Source organism: Hyperolius riggenbachi, chromosome 3 (genome assembly GCF_040937935.1).
Source record: "Hyperolius riggenbachi isolate aHypRig1 chromosome 3, aHypRig1.pri, whole genome shotgun sequence".
Classification (NCBI taxonomy): domain Eukaryota; kingdom Metazoa; phylum Chordata; class Amphibia; order Anura; family Hyperoliidae; genus Hyperolius; species Hyperolius riggenbachi.
The window spans coordinates 62,754,304-62,774,467 of NC_090648.1; the positions used below are offsets into that span (position 1 = coordinate 62,754,304).

Consider the following 20,164-nt stretch of genomic DNA (forward strand, 5'->3'; position numbering starts at 1 on the left):
CCCTTACCTAGCTTATTCTTACCTTTACACACTGTCCTATGTCTAACCCTAGCTTCCTCCACTCCTATGGCTGATCCCTTACCTAGCTTATTCTTACCTTCACCCACTGTCCTATGTCTAACCCTAGCTTCCTCCACTCCTATGGCTGATCCCTTACCTAGCTTATTCTTACCTTCACCCACTGTCCTATGTCTAACCCTAGCTTCCTCCACTCCTATGACTGACCCCTTACCTAGCTTATTCTTACCTTCACCCACTGTCCTATGTCTAACCCTAGCTTCCTCCACTCCTATGACTGACCCCTTACCTAGCTTATTCTTACCTTCACCCACTGTCCTATGTCTAACCCTAGCTTCCTCCACTCCTATGACTGATCCCTTACCTACCTTATTCTTACCTTCACCCACTGTCCTATGTCTAACCCTAGCTTCCTCCACTCCAATGACTGACCCCTTACCTAGCTTATTCTTACCTTCACCCACTATCCCATGTCTAACCGTAACTCCCTCCTCTACTATGGCTTCTCCTTTACCTAGCTTAACCTTACCTTAACCCACTGTCCCATGTCTAACCCTTAACCTGATCACTAAAGGATGTTGTGGGACAGCTGTACTAAAGCTCGATTTTTGCATGCGATGACCATAAACAACCATGTTTAACATTGTTCTAACAGTGAAAATCTAGCATGTGTATGTACCATAAAAATTCCCATACCTTTCTTTGATGCCTGTTAATTAAACTATCTCTCAAACCCTTCCCCTAATTGGATAGTTTAGCCTGAACTTTATGGTCTACAAAACCTTCACAGTGACCTCTAACCCTGACCTTTCTGACCCCTGAAAATATTCCATCCGCATGCACCATTACGTTGGTGTCTTTTTACTACAAGAAACCTTCTTAGAATGCTTGTAATCTGTATGTGATTGTCTTCTACATGTGAGTAGCAGGCAGTGCACAAATCCGTTACATCTTTCATCGTATTGCATCATCAATGTGTGCCCATAACCTACCAGACGCCGACTAGTGCCACAGCCAATACAAGCATAACTGGGGATCGTGATCATGTCCTGATTAAGAGAATCAGTATTTAAAATCAACAGATGTCAAAAATCAGCAACATTCGTTATACAGTATATGGATATTACAACTCTCTGCTGTTAGTTTAATCTTAGAAAAGTCTAATTAAAAGCTTTTTAGCACCCAGGATATCTTAATTGCACATTAAAAATGCATGCTAATAATGTGGCTCGTTATTAAGAATACTTCAATTTGACCTCTTCTTTTTACATTTAAAAGTTTAACAGAGGCTTTTTATTACCCTACTTCTGCCCAACCACAGAAATTTCAGGCAGAAAACGACTTGTGTAATTATTTTATTGCACACATTAGCAGAGAGCAAACAAAAGGTTTTATTAGTAGGTGGGTGGGGAGAAAGGATACTGTTCTTCAAAGAGTTTAGAGATGTCACAGATGCTATCTTCACACCTTCCTTCTGGATAAATAAGGGCAGTTAGAAGGGGTGGGGGGAGACATGGCAGCTCCTATAGCTATTAAAACCAGGAGAAACTGCAGGAAAAAAGGTGCTTTGTTCCCTTTAAGGCAAATTAGGATGGGGCCCAGCTATAAACCCCTCTAAGGAGAGCTGCACAGAGAATTGTCCTCACTGTCTGACAGATGATTCAGCACACAACTAAGAATATTCTCCCATGTGTTCCCTGCTGCTGTCATGTGACCTCTGATGTCACAAGCTGCAAGGAATGCTAGTAAGTACCAGCCTACAAGGAGGCTAGCTAGGAATTAGTTTGTAGCCAGCAAAGTGACTTGCAGAGCTGATAGGCCTGATAAAATGTGGGCTGACTATGTCTCCTATACCCCACTCCCACTACCACCTGTTGTTAGGCCCCTGAGGCCACTATTGCTTGGGAAATGCTTCTGCGTGACATACTTGCAAAAACGCAACAGACACATACATCAAATAAGGCTGTACCCAGGCATATGGCTGTGTGGCTACGTAGCTAGACATCTTGCAGTACAAGCCTTCCAGATAGAGATGGTCATTGAGCTGCCAATAATTCCAATTTACATACAAATTTCATTCAAACTGTATGTGGCTTGGGGATAGGCCAGTAAAAATCTCTTTTTTTCTGATTTTGATTGGCCGGACTCCCAAGTTGCACAAAGATTGAATTAAAGAGAAACTTTATCGAAAGATAGTAGTAGGCGGGGAAAATACGCCAATACCTTGCAAAGAGAGAAGTAAAAAAATAGTAGATAGCTCAAGAAATAAGTGATATTTGCCATGTTATCCGTAGTTGATATTTGTATATTGTTTGATCCACCTTGAGCCTGCAGGTCAGCATCTTTACTACTGGCAGACAAGAAAAAAAACAGCCCCAACTGCCATTATCTCACTAACAATGTGATAGGCTAAGAAGGTGTTTTGAATTTCTATACTAGGTTAAGTGCATCTCATTGACTTTCTCTACTCTTAGCTTCCGGTCTCGCCAGGACTTTATCTGTGTGGCGTAATCCACAGTGAGTCCAGGGGGAACCATCAGTTAGAATGCTGGGTACACACGTTGTGATTTCCCGCTCGATCCGCGGGATCGATTCGATTATTTCCAACATGTTCGATCTGGTTTCGATGGACACAGCCATACTTAATATGCGAAATCGACGGCTGTATCCTTCGAAACCCGATCGAACATGTTGGAAATAATCGAATCGATCCCGCGGATCGAGCGGGAAATCACAACGTGTGTACCCAGCAGAAGGTTCTTTTCTTCTGGCTCCTGACCCAGCATCCTCTGTACTGTTACTCAGGATTGGTCACACTGCTCAGTATATTGAGTCTCTTGTTCTTGAGAGAATGACTAATACCTTGCGTACAGATAACACATAAAACCAGCACCCCGTCCTGACCCCGGGTGGGCTCTGCATCTGCACAACATACAGTAATAGACTGCTGTGCTTCTAAAATAAGGTGCGTGAATAATGGATTCATCTCCAGAGGGCAGCCCAGCATTCCACCTCTGCCGTAATAAGCAGAGTATTTCTATCTGAATTTTCACAATAGTGCTACCTTATCATAAGGTTTAAGAACTGTAGAACATTTTAAAGATTTATAAATGGTCACAAATGAGTAGTCCTGTATCCTCTCCAGTAAATCAGTCTTGTCTGGCAGAATAAGAAAGTAAATATATACTGTATTTGTGCAAGTAATAATGATATATTTGAATATTGTTTGCATGTTAAGATGTAGCAGCATGCCTTCTATAAGAAAATCTATTCAGTACATGAATCTCATAAGTAATTATTTAGTCGACTGATAATCTTTTAACTACCTTACGTCCAGGCAAGCTACATGTACAAGTCTAAAGGTGGCCATACATCCAGAGATTTTGTGGCTCAATCGACCATCTTATTCGATAAATCTATTGAATCAGATGAAAATATGTGCCACAATATGTTTGATGATTTGATCAATTTCGGGCCGGAATCGGTCCATTGCTTTGATCGAGCACTAAATTCTCACCTATCCCACTGGTGTGATTGCCAGAGTCATCCCATCACCCCTGTTACTGAGTGCCAGTACCAAGTGGCACCATACACAGGGCCGGCGCTACCATAAAGGCAAAGGGGGGCCCGACCTCTGCTGAGGCCCCAGCAGCACCGACCCTGCTATATTTTCTTTTCCAATAGCTCCCCCTCCCTCCCCCCCTCCCCCCTGCTCGCACTGCTCCCCGGGGCCCTGCCGCAAGTATATTAGCAGCCATAATTACCTTATTCCCGGCAGGTGAGCGGGTGGGCAGCGGCTGCACTCGGAGACACGCTGTCTCCCTCCCACTCTATGACCAGGCGTGTGTTTACACATGACGCACCGGGTCATAGAGAAGGAGGGAGACAGTGTGTCTCCGAGTACAGCCGCTGCCCACCTGCTCACCCGCTGGGAATAAGGTAATTATGGCTGCTAATATACTTGCAGCAGGGCCACGGGGAGCAGAGGGGTAATGGGGGGGGGGGAATGCTAAAGTTTGCCCCAGCCAGGGCCACAGGGCCCCTTGAACCGACCCTGACCATACATGCCATGTGGTACCACCCTTGCAGTAACCGAGTTGACACCAGAGGGCACCGGGTGTCATGCCAGTGAGACTGGTGAGAAATTCCACAAAACTCCCACCAAGTCGAGGGCATCTGCCAGGCAGATGGCATCGCTAGGCCATTTCTGGATATTGGGAATCGGCCTGCGGTGTATGGGCAAGCAACAGCTCTCACTCTGATCAGATTCGATCAGAGAGAAATCTCTCTTGGTCGATCTGACCATACATAGCTGGATGTATGGGCACCTTAAAAGACTGTCTGTTCTGCCTGCAGCAACCAGTCATATCTCTCTTTCCATTCCATATAAGTAGATTTTTTTCCAGATGCAGGGGTCCTATGTTCTTTTGGTGTAAAGAAAAATAAGAGAATTAAGTTTTACATTACTACAAAAAAGCCCAGACGTCTGTGCACTGTTTGAGACTTGATGGCCATTTGTTCGTTGTTCGTGGAATTCCATCCAGCAATTGTCTGAACTTGAGGACCATGAGAAGAGGGGGGCCTGTCGAGAGGACATGATGTTGGTCTCTTTACTCATATGTGGTTCACTCACTTGATTTGACTTGTCTTTCATGTACAGTATGTTTATGTTTGTGGCGTCATGTCTCTGTGTGATTAATTCCCTCTCATTCCTACACCGGCTGCCTCCTCCAGGAGCAACCAGCGGTAATGTCCATTTGTCCTTTCTCAGCCTGTCTCTCTCTTCTTCATCACTTTGCAGACATTATCAGAGCTACTGACACTAAAATGCATAACAGGGACCCATGAGTAATAGGCCGGCTATACTCCAGTAGAACATATTCCGACTGTAATGAGAATCTAAGATCTTCTGCCACTGCTAGAGTTGCCTTTTCAAACTGCAGTAGTTGTTCTGCCAATTTAAAGAAAATATACATATGTTTTTCAAGAGGGTCTCCTACATGCTGTCTTTCTTCTCTGGTCTTGTTCATTGTCCTGAGTGGTCTATCGTCAACTTTTGCTTTTTATCAAAATATCCTTTGCCAAATGACCACCTTGAGCCGGGAAGACCTTGGCTTATCAGATCCAATAACCACTCCATAATTTAAGCTTGCGCCAGATTTACTTGTACATCTCAGGAGTCTATAGGCACCCAAAACTTAACAAATCTGGATGTGCACGCAGGTTCGTTTGCCCCACTGCAAGTGTGCTAGCTGCCCCCATACCCAGACCAACCCAGCCATCTCTTCCCCCCCCCCCCCCCCATCCCCTTTGCTTGCCTGGTATGCTAAATACTTTATTTCTGTGCTACAGGGACAGTAATGTTAACATGGGTCATGGATGGTGAGCTGGCGCCTCTAGTCTAAAGCCTCTTACACATGTACAAGTCAAGTTGTCTTTTGGGGATCCATACCCGATCCCTCAGGAAACATGGTTGGGCTGAGGCTAACAGACTTGTCGTTAGACTGCAGGCTAAATACCTGTTCTTCAGGAGGTGGAGCGGCAGGGCCGTGACATGATGTGGTAGGGAGGTTAAGTGGCAAGAACAATGCTCATCCTGCAGACATGCTGTTTTTTTGGTAGAATTGGTAGTTCATGCCTACCATGGAGAAGCTTCATCTAGCTTATGTTAAGTGTGCCTAGTGCCAAGTCTTGCCATGAGTCCAGCTAACCTGTTTATATATATGCATTGCAAGGCTAAATCCGGTTCAACACGTACCATTTTTTCTAACACCTATTCTGTGTATTCTGAGCCTTTAGACCTTCAGAGGCTTACGTAGCTGCCAGCAGGGCCGGCGCTACCATAGAGGCAAAGGAGACAATTGCCCCAGTGCCCCAGAGCCTATAGGGGCCCCGAGTGGCTACAAGAGGAAAAACATTTTTTCAAAAAGACCTTATAGTTTTTGAGAAAATCGATTTTAAAGTTTCAAAGGAAAAAAAATACACATTTAAAAACCCACCAACTTTAACGGTTATTAGCAAATCCACCTTAAATGCTAGAAACCCTAAATTTGTAGGATGTATTAAGGAGATCATTGGGAATAAGAAGAAAAAAACAATTTTTTGAAAAGACCTTATAGTTTTTGAGAAAATCGATTTTAAAGTTTCGAAGGAAAAAAGTATACTTTTAAATGCGGTAAATGTCACTTTTAGTACCTAACGGTAGTGTAATTTTACATGTATCAAAAGAAAGAGCAATACATTTCCTGACAGGGTTTTCAGGGGGTCCATACGCAGCCACAGCGCTTTGGCCAGGGATCGCTATACAGCCGCAATATGGCTGTATGAAGATCCCTGGCATTTTTTCCTATTTTCCCAATTTTTTTTTATTTTTAGAGTGTGGGAATTTTTTTTTTTTAATTATGTGGGGTCCCCCCTCCTGAAACTTTTTAACCCCTTGTCCCCCATGCAGGCTTGGATAGCCAGTATGTAGAGCTCCGACCGATTGGGGCTTCACACCCTGACTACACCAGCTGCAAAAAAGGTCACTTAATGCCGATTTTTGTTCCGGGGTATCTGTTGGGGGGGCCCCCCAGGTTTATTTTGCCCTGGGGCCCCATTGTTGCTTAAACCAGCCCTGGCTGCCAGCTTACCATCCACTCTGGGTATGGCTGCACCAACACATAGATAGAGTTCAGCTGGAAGAGAGATGGTATTCATGCTATAGCGACACTTACTTGTAAGTTTTTGAACCTGGTGGTAGTCTTGGGTTACATTCATAGGGCCCCCAGCGAAACTTTCCACCCCTTCCCTTGCCTCCACTTGGTGCTTTTTCCTGACCTTGGGGTCTATTTCACAAGGGTCATGAAACAAGTGTGACCCTCATGATTTTCACCCATAACAAGCGTAGCCACAAGGTTAGTATTTGGGGCCCCACCACAGCTCTGGGCCTCCCTGCAATCGCAAGGGGCTTCTCCTCTCTAGTTACATCGCTGGTTACATTATGGAACATGAAAAGTTTGTTTAATGCTTCACGTTCCTTCTTATGTGGAGATCCTCTTTAAAAACTCTGAAATAATAGACTGGTTGGCTTTCTTTCTCTTGAACTGTACGTTTTTTCTGATAAGAGCATCTCAAGCAGAAGATCCTAGTGACTGTGTCCTGCTTGCTGGGCAATGTGACGTGTAGGAGGCAGCCATGAGTATGAACGGCATTGCCTTGGCTGTGCCTCTCGTAGATTCCTCTGGAGGATCAGACATTTACTGAGATTGTTGCCGGTGGGGATAAAGTGCCGTTGTAAGGTTTCAGCGGCCGGGGATTTCTGCTGTGTGGTTCTGTAATGTAATTTCAAGTCCTGAGGGACAGGATGTGTTATCGGAAGACTTGACAAATGCTCCTGAGAGTATTCTACATATTAGCACTAGGGACTGAGAATACCCAGGTCTGCTAACAATCTCCTTTTCTCTTTTTCTCATCTCCTCTTCCTCTTCTATCCACATCTCTCTTCTTGTCCATCCGCCTGTTCTATGCTCTCTGCCTTTTTCTGCTCTCCTTTGTCCTTTTTATCTCAATTTCTTCTGATTTTCTGACTCGCCACTTCTCTGTTCATTTGCACTTGCATGACTTCTCCACAAATCTGTCTCTCCGTCTATCTTCTTCCTTTCTTCTTTGCCTATCTCTTCTCTCCTTTATGGTTCTATGCCTCTAATTCTTTTTTCCTGCTCTGAACCTGACTTTACTTCACTCTTCACTCAACCTGACTATCTCTTCTTGATTACTTCTGCCTCTTCCTCTCTCTCCTCTTCTTCTTCTTTCTTGTTTCTTCTGGTGTAACAACAGAGGTGGAAGTAAAGGGAAGGACATCAGTACCATCAAGTCCTTGCGAGTGCTTCGGGTCCTCAGGCCACTGAAGACTATCAAACGGCTGCCAAAACTTAAGGTCAGTGATTTTTCTTGTTTTATAGTTAAAGTATACGTGTTCCAACACCAGGGCGAGCTTTATGGAAAGGCCACCAAGTCCCGGGCCTTGGGCGGCAGCTGGCCAGGGGGCGGCTGGCCATGGAAGGGGGATTGCTGCATATGGAAGAAGAGGCTGCACATGAACCCAAAGGTTGCAAATAAGGAGCAACATATGGAAATAGGGAGCTGCTGTCCAAGGGACTTGTATAGAACTGAAGGAGGATGCTGTACATAAATGTTAGACATGTAAGAGGGGGTGCACAAGGAATATGAGGGGGTACTGTACATGGAAAGGTAGCTGCAAGTAAGTAGGCCTAGGGACTGAAAAAGTATAAATCTGGCCTTGTCCAACACCAAAACACTTGGGATTAGTTGATAAAAGCAAAGCATTTACATTTGTTGCTCTGCCATGCAATGATAGGTACTGCATTGTGTTTTTAAAAAATTTAGTTGGAAAATGTAGATCACGGTTTCAACATATGTCTTCAAGACATCAAAACTGATCTGGTGAAGGCCCCCTGCTAACCCCTTCTCCCTAATACAGCACAACTCCTTGAGGCTCCCTTCTCTGCATGTCTTGTGAAATGCATCAGGCGCTGCAAGGAGTTACAGTGTACGGTGCAGCTGAAGACATACGGTGGGATGCGAAAGTTTGGGCAACGTTGTTAATCGTCATGATTTTCCTGTATAAATCGTTGGTTGTTATGATAAAAAATGTCAGTTAAATATATCATATAGGAGACACACAGTGATATTTGAGAAGTGATATGAAGTTTATTGGATTTACATAAAGTGCGCAATAATTGTTTAAATAAAATTAGGCAGGTGCATAAATTTTGGCACTGTTGTCATTTTATTGATTACAAAACCTTTAGAACTAATTATTGGAACTCAAATTGGCTTGGTAAGCTCAGTGACCCCTGACCTACATACACAGGTGAATTCAATTATAAGAAAGAGTATTTAAGGGGGTAAATGGTACATTTTCTCTGAAGAGTAGCAACATGGGGGTCTCAAAACAACTCTCAAATGACCTGAAGACAAAGATTGTTCACCATCATGGTTTAGGGGAAGGATGCAGAAAGCTGTCTCAGAGATTTCAGCTGTCTGTTTCCACAGTTAGGAACATATTGAGGAAATAGAAGACCACAGGCTCAGTTTAAGTTAAGGCTCGAAGTGGCAGACCAAGAAAAATCTCGGATAAACAGAAGCAACGAATGGTGAGAACAGTCAGAGTCAACCCACAGACCAGCACCAAAGACCTATAACATCATCTTGCTGCAGATGGAGTCACTGTGCATCGTTCAACCATTCGGCACACTTTACACAAGCAGATGCTGTATGCAGAGGAATCCTTTTCTCCACCCACAGCACAAGCAGAACTGCTTGAGGTATGCTAAAGCACATTTGGACAAGCCAGCTTCATTTTGGAATAAGGTGCAGTGGACTGCTGAAGCTAAAATTGAGTTATTTGGGCATAACAAGGGGCGTTATGCATGGAGGAAAAAACCACAGCATTTCAAGAAAAACACCTGCTACCTACAGTAAAATATGGTGGTGGTTCCATCATGCTGTGGGGCTGTGTGGCCAGTGCAGGGACTGGGAATCTTGTCAAAGTTGAGGGACGCATGGATTCCACTCAGTATCAGCAGATTCTGGAGACCAATTACCAGGAATCAGTGACAAAGCTGAAGCTGTGCCGGGGCTGGATCTTTCAACAAGACAACGACCCTAAACACTGCTCAAAATCCACTAAGACATTCATGCAGAGGAACAAGTACAACACTCTGGAATGGCCATCTCAGTCCCCAGACCTGAATATAATTCAAAATCTGTGGTGTGAGTTGAAGAGAACTGTCCATGCTCGGAAGCCATCAAACCTGAATGAACTAGAGATGTTTTGTAAAGAGGAATGGTCAATACCTTCAACCAGAATCCAGACTCTCATTGGAACCTACAGGAAGCGTTACGAGGCTGTAATTTCTGCAAAAGGGGGATCTACTAATTATTGATTTCTTTTCTTTTTTGTGGTGCCCAAATTTATGCACCTGCCTAATTTTGTTTAAACAATTATTGCACACTGTCTGTAAATCCAATCAACTTAATTTCACTTCTCAAATATCACTGTGTGTGTCTCCTATATGATAGGATTAACAACGTTGCCCAAACTTTCGCATCCCACTGTATACAGTATAAAGTAAAGAAATTAGAAGTAGAGAACCAACACTAATTTGACTTTTATAAATAGTAAGATAATTACCCCATGTTGACCATAATGAACAGTTATTTCAGATTTGGATTCATTCACAATTCATTAAAATGTAGTTATAATTCTAATTAAGCATTAAATTTGATAAGCATATACATTTAAAAAAAAATAAGAAATAATCAAATTCTTTGCGTTATCTGCACAAAAATTGTGCTTTGCCTACACTAAGATCTGTATAAATAGACATAATGTCAAATGTTATATTTCTCAACCCCTTCTTGCTTGCTCCCTATGGATAATGAAATGACATTTTTGCATAACAGAATAGTATGTTGTTTTTACAATACTCAGTGTTGGTGACATGGCTTTCCCTCATCTTTCAGGCTGTGTTTGACTGTGTGGTGAACTCTCTGAAGAATGTCCTCAATATCCTTATAGTTTACATGCTCTTCATGTTCATCTTCGCTGTGGTGGCCGTCCAACTGTTCAAGGGCAAGTTCTTCTACTGCACAGATGAGTCCAAGGAATTTGAGAGAGATTGCAGGTGGGGGACTCACCTTCTCTACTCTATATATATTATGCCTTAGAGGTTTGTCCCACCGCTGTGCCTAAGCCCAGCCTTGTCCCTCTGCTGTGCCTAACCCTAACCTTATCCCTCTGCTGTGCCTAACCCTAACCTTATCCCTCTGCTGTGCCTAACCCTATCCTTATTCCTCTGTTGTGCCTAACCCTAACCTTATCCCTCTACTGTGCCTAAGCCCAGCCTTGTCCCTCTGCTGTGCCTAACCCTAACCTTATCCCTCTGCTGTGCCTAACCCTATCCTTATCCCTCTGTTGTGCCTAACCCTAACCTTATCCCTCTACTGTGCCCAACCCTAACCTTATCCCTCTGCTGTGCCCAACCCTAACCTTATCCCTCTGCTGTGCCCAACCCTAACCTTATTCCTCTGCTGTGCCTAACCCTAACCTTATCCCTCTGCTGTGCCCAACCCTAACCTTATCCCTCTGCTTTGCCTAACCCTAACCTTATCCATCTGCTGTGCTTAACCCTAACCTTATCCCTCTGCTTTGCCTAACCCTAACCTTATCCCTCTGCTGTGCCTAACCCTAACCTTATCCCTCTGCTTTGCCTAACCCTAACCTTATCCATCTGCTGTGCCTAACCCTAACCTTATCCCTCTGCTGTGCCTAACCCTAACCTTATCCATCTGCTGTGCCTAACCCCAGCCTAGTCCCTCTGCTGTGCCCAACCCTAACCTTATCCCTCTGCTGTGCCTAACCCTAACCTTATCCCTCTGCTGCGCCTATTCCCAGCCTTGTCTCTCTGTTAGGCACAGCAGATGGATAAGGTTAGGCACAGCAGAGGGAAAAGGTTATGGTTAGGCACAGCAGAGGGATAAGGTTGGGGTTAGGCACAGCACAGGGATAAGATTAGGGTTAGGCACAGCGATGGGGCAAGGCTGGAGTTAGGCTGTGCCTAACCCTAACATTATCCCTCTGCTGTGCCTAACCCTAACCTTATCCCTCTGCTGTGCCTAACCCTAACCTTATCCCTCTGCTGTGCCTTACCCTAACCTTATCCCTCTGCTGTGCCTTACCCTAACCTTATCCCTCTGCTTTACCTAACCCAAACCGTATCCCTCTGCTGTGCCCAACCCTAACTTTATCCCTCTGCTGTGCCTAACCCTATCCTTATCCCTCTGTTGTGCCTAACCCTAACCTTATCCCTCTGCTGTGCCTAACCCTAACCTTATCCCTCTATTGTTCCTTACCCTAACTTTATCCCTCTGCTGTGCCCAACCCTAACCTTATCCATCTGCTGTGCCCAACCCTAACCTTATCTCTCTGCTGTGCCTAACTATAACCTTATCCCTCTGCTGCGCCTAATCCCAGCCTTGTCCCTCTGTTAGGCACAGCAGATGGATAAGGTTAGGCACAGCAGAGGGACAAGGCTGGGGTTAGGCACAGCAGAGGGATAATGTTAGGGTTAGGCACAGCAGAGGATTAAGGTTAGGGTTAAGCACAGCGATGGGGCAAGGCTGGGCCTAACCCTAACATCCCTCTGCTGTGCCTAACCCTAACATTATCCCTCTGCTGTGCCTAACCCTAACATTATCCCTCTGCTGTGCCTAACCCCAGCCTTGTCCCTCTGCTGTGCCTAACCCTAACCTTGTCCCTCTGCTGTGCCTAACCCTATCTGTATCCCTCTGCTGTGCCTAACCCTAACATTATCCCTCTGCTGTGCCTAACCCCAGCCTTGTCCCTCTGTTGTGCCTAACCCTAACCTTGTCCCTCTGCTGTGCCTAACCCTATCTGTATCCCTCTGCTGTGCCTAACCCTAACCTTATCCCTCTGCTGTGCCTAACCCTAACCTTATCCCTCTGCTGTGCCTAACCCTAACCTTATCCCTCTGCTGTGCCTAACATTAACCTTATCCCTCTGCTGTGCCTAGCCCTAACCTTGTCCCTCTGCTGTGCTTAACCCTAACCTTGTCCCTCTGCTGTGCCTAACCCTAACCTTATCCCTCTGCTGTGCCTAACCCTAACCTTACCCCTCTGCTGTGCCTAACCCTAACCTTGTCCCTCTGCTGTGTGTAAACCTAACCTTATCCCTCTGCTGTGCCTAGCCCTAACCTTATCACTCTGCTGTGCCTAACCCTAACTTTGTTCTTCTACTGTGCCTAACCCTAACTTTGTTCCTCTGCTGTGCATAACCCTAACATTAACCCACTGCTATGCTTAACCCCAGCCTTTTCCAACTACTGTGCCTAAACACATTGTCTTGTCCATCTACTGTGCCTAAACCTTGCCTTGTCCATTTACTGTGCCTAAACCTTGCCTTGTCCATTTACTGTGTCTAACCTCAACCTTGTTTCTCTGCTGACCATACCTGTGTCCCTCTGCTGTGCCTACCCCTAACCTTGTCCCTCTGCCAAGCTTAACACTAAACTCATCCCTCTGCTGTGCTTAACCCTAACCTTGTCCTTCTGCTATTTCTAACCCCAGCCTTGTCCCTCTGCTGTGCCAAACCCTAGCCTCGTCCCACAGCTGTGCCTAACCCCAGCCTTGTCCCTCTGTTGTGCCTAACCCCAGCCTTGTCCTTCTACTATGCTTAAAGGGGAACTGAAGAGAGAGGTATATGGAGGCTGTCATGTTTATTTCCTTTTAGACAATACCAGTTGCCTGGCAGCCCTGCTGATCCTCTGCCTCTAATACTATTAGCCATAGCCCCTGAACAAGCATGCAGCAGATCAGGTGTTTCAGTGGTTCAGACTTATAAGTCTAATCTGACAAGACTAGCTGCATGCTTGTTTCTGGTTTTAATCAGATACTACTGCAGAGAAATAGACCAGCAGGGCTGCCAGGCAACTGGTATTGATTAAAAGGAAATAAACATGACAGCCTCCATATACCTCTCTCTTCAGTTCCCCTTTAACCCCAGCCTTGTCCTTCTGCTGTCCCTAACCCTTCCTTGTCTCTCTAATGTACCAAACCACCAGCCTTATCCTTCTGCTATGTCTTGCCCTAATCCTGACCCTCTGCTGTGCCTGTGGCTTACTTTTTCCTCACTGCTGCCCTGTGATAGCTCTAATTTATCTGATGTCTATTGTTGATCTCTTCCATGCCTGATGCCTAACCCTTACCTATCAATTATATACGAACTACGACTATGGGACACCAGGAAAGTCCTATTTAGGAGAAGGGCTATAGATACAATTATTTTTCTTGTCAGTTTATTTTCACTTCAGGTTTGTATTCAGTCATTTAGTAGAAGCCGTGGAGCTGGCATGTAATGCTGTATCATGCTCTGTGTCTCTGCAGGGGAGAGTACCTGGTCTATGAGAAGAATGTGGTGAAGGCACAGAAGAGAGAGTGGAAGAAATGGCCGTTTCACTATGACAACGTGCTGTGGGCACTGCTCACCCTCTTCACTGTGTCTACCGGAGAGGGCTGGCCAGAGTAAGAACACTTCTCTCCTCTTTACAGAAATGTGTCTGAAGGAAAAACAAGAATGCTATACGGAGGGCTACAAGCAGAACAGTGGTTTCCATACCCTGATCAACAGTGATGATTAATGAGATGCAAGCTGCCCCTGAACACAGGCCACACCCCCAAGCAAAAATATTCTGACCGCTAATCCCTTCCTTATGTCACTAACTGTCCTTAGAATCTTTCACACTTATCAGTGTCTCATATCCTCTTTAGTGACATGAGTGCCTGTGCTTAGTAGGCACATAAATGACCCAGGGTAACCCCTCCCCTGCGCTTCCTTCCTGCACAAGCCCACTATAAAGAGCAGCATTCAGATTGCACATATCTGGTATGAATGTAATAATCACTATTGCCTATCATACACTGCAGGATCATGGAACTTATCGATGGCTTCTAACCATTGCTATGAATAGGCAGTGGTGTAGGGATCACAATAACAGCCATAGCAGATGCTGTGGGGCCAGTGGCCAAGGGGGGCCTAGTGGTCTTGACCAGCGATAAATGGGTCCACTATGGGCCCCATGACGACCCGCAGCGAACCCCCAGAATTGCAGAGTAGCAAGCAGAGTGGTGGAGAGTTGTGACTCACCTCTCCGGGCTCCACTGATGATCTACCTTCCTTGCAGCATCCTCGTCATGGGTTGCATACCAAAACATGGTGCTGTAGTCATAGAGACTGGGAAGCATGGGGAAGGTAGATCATTGGTGGGCCTCTTAAGGGGCTAATCTGGCTACCTATGCTTGGGGGCTACTCATACTGGGGGGCTAATCTGGGTACCTATACTGGGGGCTGATCTGGCTAAATATATGGGGGGATAACTATACTATTACTGTGGGGATACCTATACAGGGAACTAATCTAGCTACGTATACTGAAAGGTTAATCTGGCTATTTATAATTGTGGGGTTAATCTGATTACCTATATTGGGGGGCCCTTTGGCTACCCATACTGAGGGTACCTCTAGCTACTACTGTGGCGACCTATACTGGGGGCTACCTAATACTGGGGAGTATCTCTTTCTCCCTATACTAGGGGCTACCTGGGGCACAAAGGTATCTTATCATTCTCTTTGGGGGGGTAGGGGGGAGGGCAATCAAAATTTTGCTATGGGGCCCCATGATTTTTAGCTATGCCTTTGTGAGGGCTCAGGGCCGAGGCAGAGGCAAGAGAGGCTCCAGCCTCAGGGCGCAGTGTAGGAGGGGGCGAGGCAGAGGCTAGAGAGGCTCCAGCCTCAGGGCGCAGTGTAGGAGGGGGCACACAACTCACTCAGCTATCATTCCCCTATTGTGTTTGACTCGGGGAGAAATAAGAAAAGGGGAAACATGGCAGTAACTGCAAGCCAGATAACTACAGATTAAGGTGTTGGGGGCCCTGGGGCGCCTCTTAGTCTAATAGCCATCAGTGAGTGACGGCTGGGGTGGGAGGGATGGAGGGGCGCACTTTGGGGTCTCAGCCTTGGGTGCTGGAGGACCTTGTCCTGGCTCTGATTGGGCTTAATAAATAGATTGAAGGTGAATGCTTATTTAACCATATACAGTTATTTTAATGTCTTGCAGATTTTCTATTGATTTTACAACCTTGTTCAAATGATTCTTCCTTCTGATCGAATCTTAATGTTGTCGATTTTTTTACAGTTGATCAGAATTTTCTTCCACATTCGATCCTTTCATGTTCGATTCATTTCCCAATTATTGATCAGATGTTCCTAATTAAAACGTTTCTCTGCATGCTGTTTGCTTTAGACCCAGTCGTTTCATTGGATTGATTGTAGACCCGGGTGTAATTCTCATTAACCCATTTGCAGCTTCAATAGAGTTATCTTATTTGCGGTAACTGCAATGCTTTTAACCTCAGTCGGCAGAACACGTTGTGCTGTAAATTCTTGGAATGCTTTGATCTCTTCCTCCTAACATAACATACAGAAACTGAAAGCTGAAGTCCTCTATTGCCTCACACTGCCCCCTAGTGACAAGCAGCCATAAATACACATGACAGCAGTACTAATCAGAAGCTAGAAAAACTGTAAAAGAGAAAGTAAAGAAAATATGCTAAAATAAATTGGCCTGGAGCTTTTGCAAGCTTCTAAATAAATTGGCTGCTAAAGGGTTAATGGGCTTGATTCACAAAGCGGTGCTAACTGTTAGCACGCCTGTGAAAACTCCCTTAGCACGTCTAAACATGCTTTTCGCGCATAAAACTTTACGCGCGCAAAACTTTATGCGCGTAAAACTTTACGCGCGTACTGCACAGAGCGCAGGGCGCACCGCGCGAAGTGACCATTAAAGCCTGTGGTACTTAGCGCGCGTAAAACTTTGCGCGCGTAAACCTTTACGCGCGCAAAGTTAGCGCACGATCTGATTGAGAAATCCGGTGCTAACCTACTTAGCACCCTGGTTAGCGCGTCTAAAGACTTTAGACGTGCTAAGTAGGTTAGCACCGCTTTGTGAATCAAGCCCAATGTGTGGGCAGCTTTAGCCTTCCTGTGGAATCAGTAATCCTCCCGTACCTGTAACGTCTCCTCCTTCCTCTGCAGCGTACTCAGGCACTCTGTGGACGCCACCTATGAAGACCAGGGTCCCCGGCCAGGATTCCGCATGGAGATGTCCATCTTTTATGTTGTTTATTTTGTAGTTTTCCCCTTTTTCTTTGTGAACATTTTTGTAGCTTTGATCATCATCACCTTCCAGGAGCAGGGAGACAAGATGATGGAGGAGTACAGCCTGGAGAAGAATGAGGTGAGCCAATGCCTTCATGGGAATAGGTCACCTTATTATTAGTATTATTATTATGTATGATGGAGCAGACTGTTCTGTACACGCGGATAGGCACCAACCAAGTATAACAAGTTAGAACTCTTTACTGAAGAAAACATGCAGAGACAGGGGCGTTCCTAGGGTCCTTGGAGATCGGTGGCACCTGGGGGCACTAGGTAGGGGTTATGTGCCGCGGCAAAAATGGGCGTGGTCATGTAATGAGTGGGCGTGGCCATGGGTGGGGACAATCGTACATTAGATTAGGACAGTTGTGGCGAACTTTTTGGAGGCCCAAACTGCAACCCACAAGTCACTTATCTATCGCAAAGTGGCAACAGCAATTTAAACTAAATACTATACAAACGTTTTAACACATACATGAACATTATGGAAAATCCAAGTTGAAAAACTGAAAAGATAAACCATTTCATCCATCCTACTCCTGAAAAAATATATTCATTTTTTTAGAACCTCCCAGTTTTATTTTCTGTTTTAAAAAGCTAAAAAAGTAGGTTTAATGCTATTGTCTCATATGATGATGATTCAGCTTTTCCCATAGTCTCGCAGTTAGCAATCATGTGACCCCCAACAAGACAAATTCAGCAATCATGAGGCCCCTATCAAGACAAATTCAGCAATCATGAGGCCCCCAACAAATCATGAGGCACCCAACAAGACAAATTCAGCAATCTTGAGGCCCTCAACAAGACAAATTCAGCAATCTTGAGGCCCTCAACAAGACAAATTCAGCAATCATGAGGCCCCCAACAAGACAAATTCAGCAGTCATGGGGCACATAAATAGACAGCATTTCACATAAATAGGCAGAATGCCCCCTTAATATGGTATACACCTCTCACCTGGCTTCTGAATTCTCCTCTACTGGCTGCTGTACCTGGCAATACTGTTTTTGGCTGAATTGGTGATGATGTGTGAGCTGAAAGGCCTGGCAGTGATGCTGTGGCCTGGCTGGCGGTGATGCTGTGGCCGATGTTGTGGCTGGGTTGGCTGGCAGTGATGCTGGGCTGTGCTTGGCTGGTTGAAGTAAATGCTGGCCTGACTGGTGGTGATGCTGTGGCCTTTTTGATAGTGATTCTGGGCTGGTTGGCTGGTGGTGATGCTGGGCTGGCTGGCCTGGATAGTTTAGGTAGCGACAGGTGCCCCCTAGTTAAGGTTGCGCCAGGAGTACCCCAGTTTAGGTAGTGACAGGCTCCCCCCAGTTAGGTAGTGAGTGACAGAGACCCCCAGTTGGGTAGTGAGTGACAGCAGGGACCCCCAGTTGAGTAGTGAGTGACAGCAGGGACCCCCAGTTGGGTAGTGAGTGACAGCAGGGACCCCCAGTTGGGTAGTGAGTGACAGCAGGGACCCCCAGTTAAATAGTGAGTGACAGCAGGGACCCCCGTTTAGATAGTGAGTGACAGCAGGGACCCCCGTTTAGATAGTGAGTGACAGCAGGGACCCCCGTTAGGTAGTGAGTGAGTGACAGGGTCCCCCGTTAGGTAGTGAGTGAGTGACAGGTACCCCTGTTAGGTAGTGAGTGACAGCAGGGACCCCCGTTAGGTAGTGAGTGACAGGGACCCCCGTTAGGTGGTAAGTGAGTGACAGGGACCCCCGTTAGGTAGTGAGTGACAGCAGGGACCCCCGTTAGGTGGTGAGTGAGTGACAGGGACCCCCGTTAGGTAGTGAGTGACAGGCGCGCTCCCCACTCCACCTACCTTGTCGCGTCAGACCTCAGGATCAGCGGGCGACCCAACCAGATAGAGCGGGCGCCGGGCACAAATATGCGGAAGTGATGTCACTTCCGCATATCAGCGGTGTCCGCTAGGTCCTAGCGCCCGCTCTATCTGGTCGCCCGGCGCTGATCGAGGTCTGAATGGCAGCGGGGAGCAGGGCAGAGCGGGGCAGCGGGGACAGCGAGGTCTGAATGGCAGCGGGGGAACAGGGCAGAGCGGGGCAGCGGGGACAGCGAGGTCTGAATGGCAGCGAGGAGCAGGGCAGAGCGGGGCAGCGGGGACAGCAAGGTCTGAATGGCAGCAGGGAGCAAGGCAGAGCGGGGCAGCAGCGGCATGGAGATCCGTGGCAACCCAGGACAGATTGGGGGCACGGCCCCCCCCCAAAATAGGGCTAGCGACGCCCCTGTGCAGAGATAAAACATACACCGCAATCAGGAAATGCAGCTTATTAAGAACAGAGAGGAACACAGAATGAATACAGGAAATCACAATTCCCTAGAGATCATTGTAGCCCTTTACAGACAGTGACACCTTGTGGTTGCTTTGCTATACTGAAATTTAAATAAAAAAATGTTGTTAAAGCCAACATAGTATTTATATAGCGCTGACATTTTCCATAGAGCTGTACAGAGTATATAGTCTTGTCCCTTAACTACCATTATTCTTTCACATGATGTTTCATATTTTTATATCCTGTTATATTAACCTAGGAATCCTCATGTGATGTGTGTTTGTGCTTTGTCCCTGTTCCAGAGAGCCTGCATTGATTTTGCTATAAGTGCCAAGCCCCTGACCCGCCACATGCCGCAGAACAAGCAGAGTTTTCAGTACCGGATGTGGCAGTTCGTGGTGTCCCCTCCATTTGAGTATACAATCATGGCACTGATTGCCCTGAACACCATCGTGCTGATGATGAAGGTAAGAGCGTGTACAGCAGCCCTCCCTCCCCGATCCATTCACAACCCTCACTTGCAGCCTTTCATTTGTGGAGGCTGATCTTCCCTTCCTAGCACTCCTTTCCACACCCACAACCCTACCCCACCTTCCTCGCCACCATCACCTCCCCAGCTGCATCCAATGTGGCATCACCAAAGCTCCGCCCCTGCCCAAGGTGCTCTGCAGTTATAAACAATGGAGGTTATTGAAAAGGTAGTACCTAATTCACCACATCTTACTGTAATGGTGCACACTACATGCATATGTCAGGGGGTCCCCGTCTTTCAGGTTTTTCCGAAAAATAAGACGGTTTACATTTGGAAACACCCGCTATCTCCCACAATGCATCGAGGTTCACTGACAGGAAACTGTCAGGGCCATAGCCCTAACATCATAATGTGTGAGGGGTTTCACCACAATATCACCCATACAAATATCCCTTATGAACTTGTAACGATTGGTGTCAGCACACAGAGTATTTCTGATTATTGGTGATCTGCAGTATCACCAATAATACAGATGCTATACCCGATTATGTGTGATCTGCAGTATCACCAATAATAACAGTATAGCTTGACACAGG

At 46.0% G+C, this 20,164-nt stretch overlaps 1 protein-coding gene across 1 annotated transcript in view; it reads left to right on the plus strand.

Annotated features, from left to right (window-relative positions):
- Positions 1–20,164, plus strand: part of CACNA1A (calcium voltage-gated channel subunit alpha1 A) — a 313,214-nt gene that overhangs the window by 165,523 nt on the left and 127,527 nt on the right. The window contains exons 24-28 of the mRNA XM_068274204.1: positions 7,837–7,936; positions 10,549–10,709; positions 13,987–14,124; positions 16,693–16,894; positions 19,399–19,563. Coding sequence (XP_068130305.1) covers positions 7,837–7,936; positions 10,549–10,709; positions 13,987–14,124; positions 16,693–16,894; positions 19,399–19,563 — 766 coding nt within the window. The remainder of the gene's footprint in view (positions 1–7,836; positions 7,937–10,548; positions 10,710–13,986; positions 14,125–16,692; positions 16,895–19,398; positions 19,564–20,164) is intronic.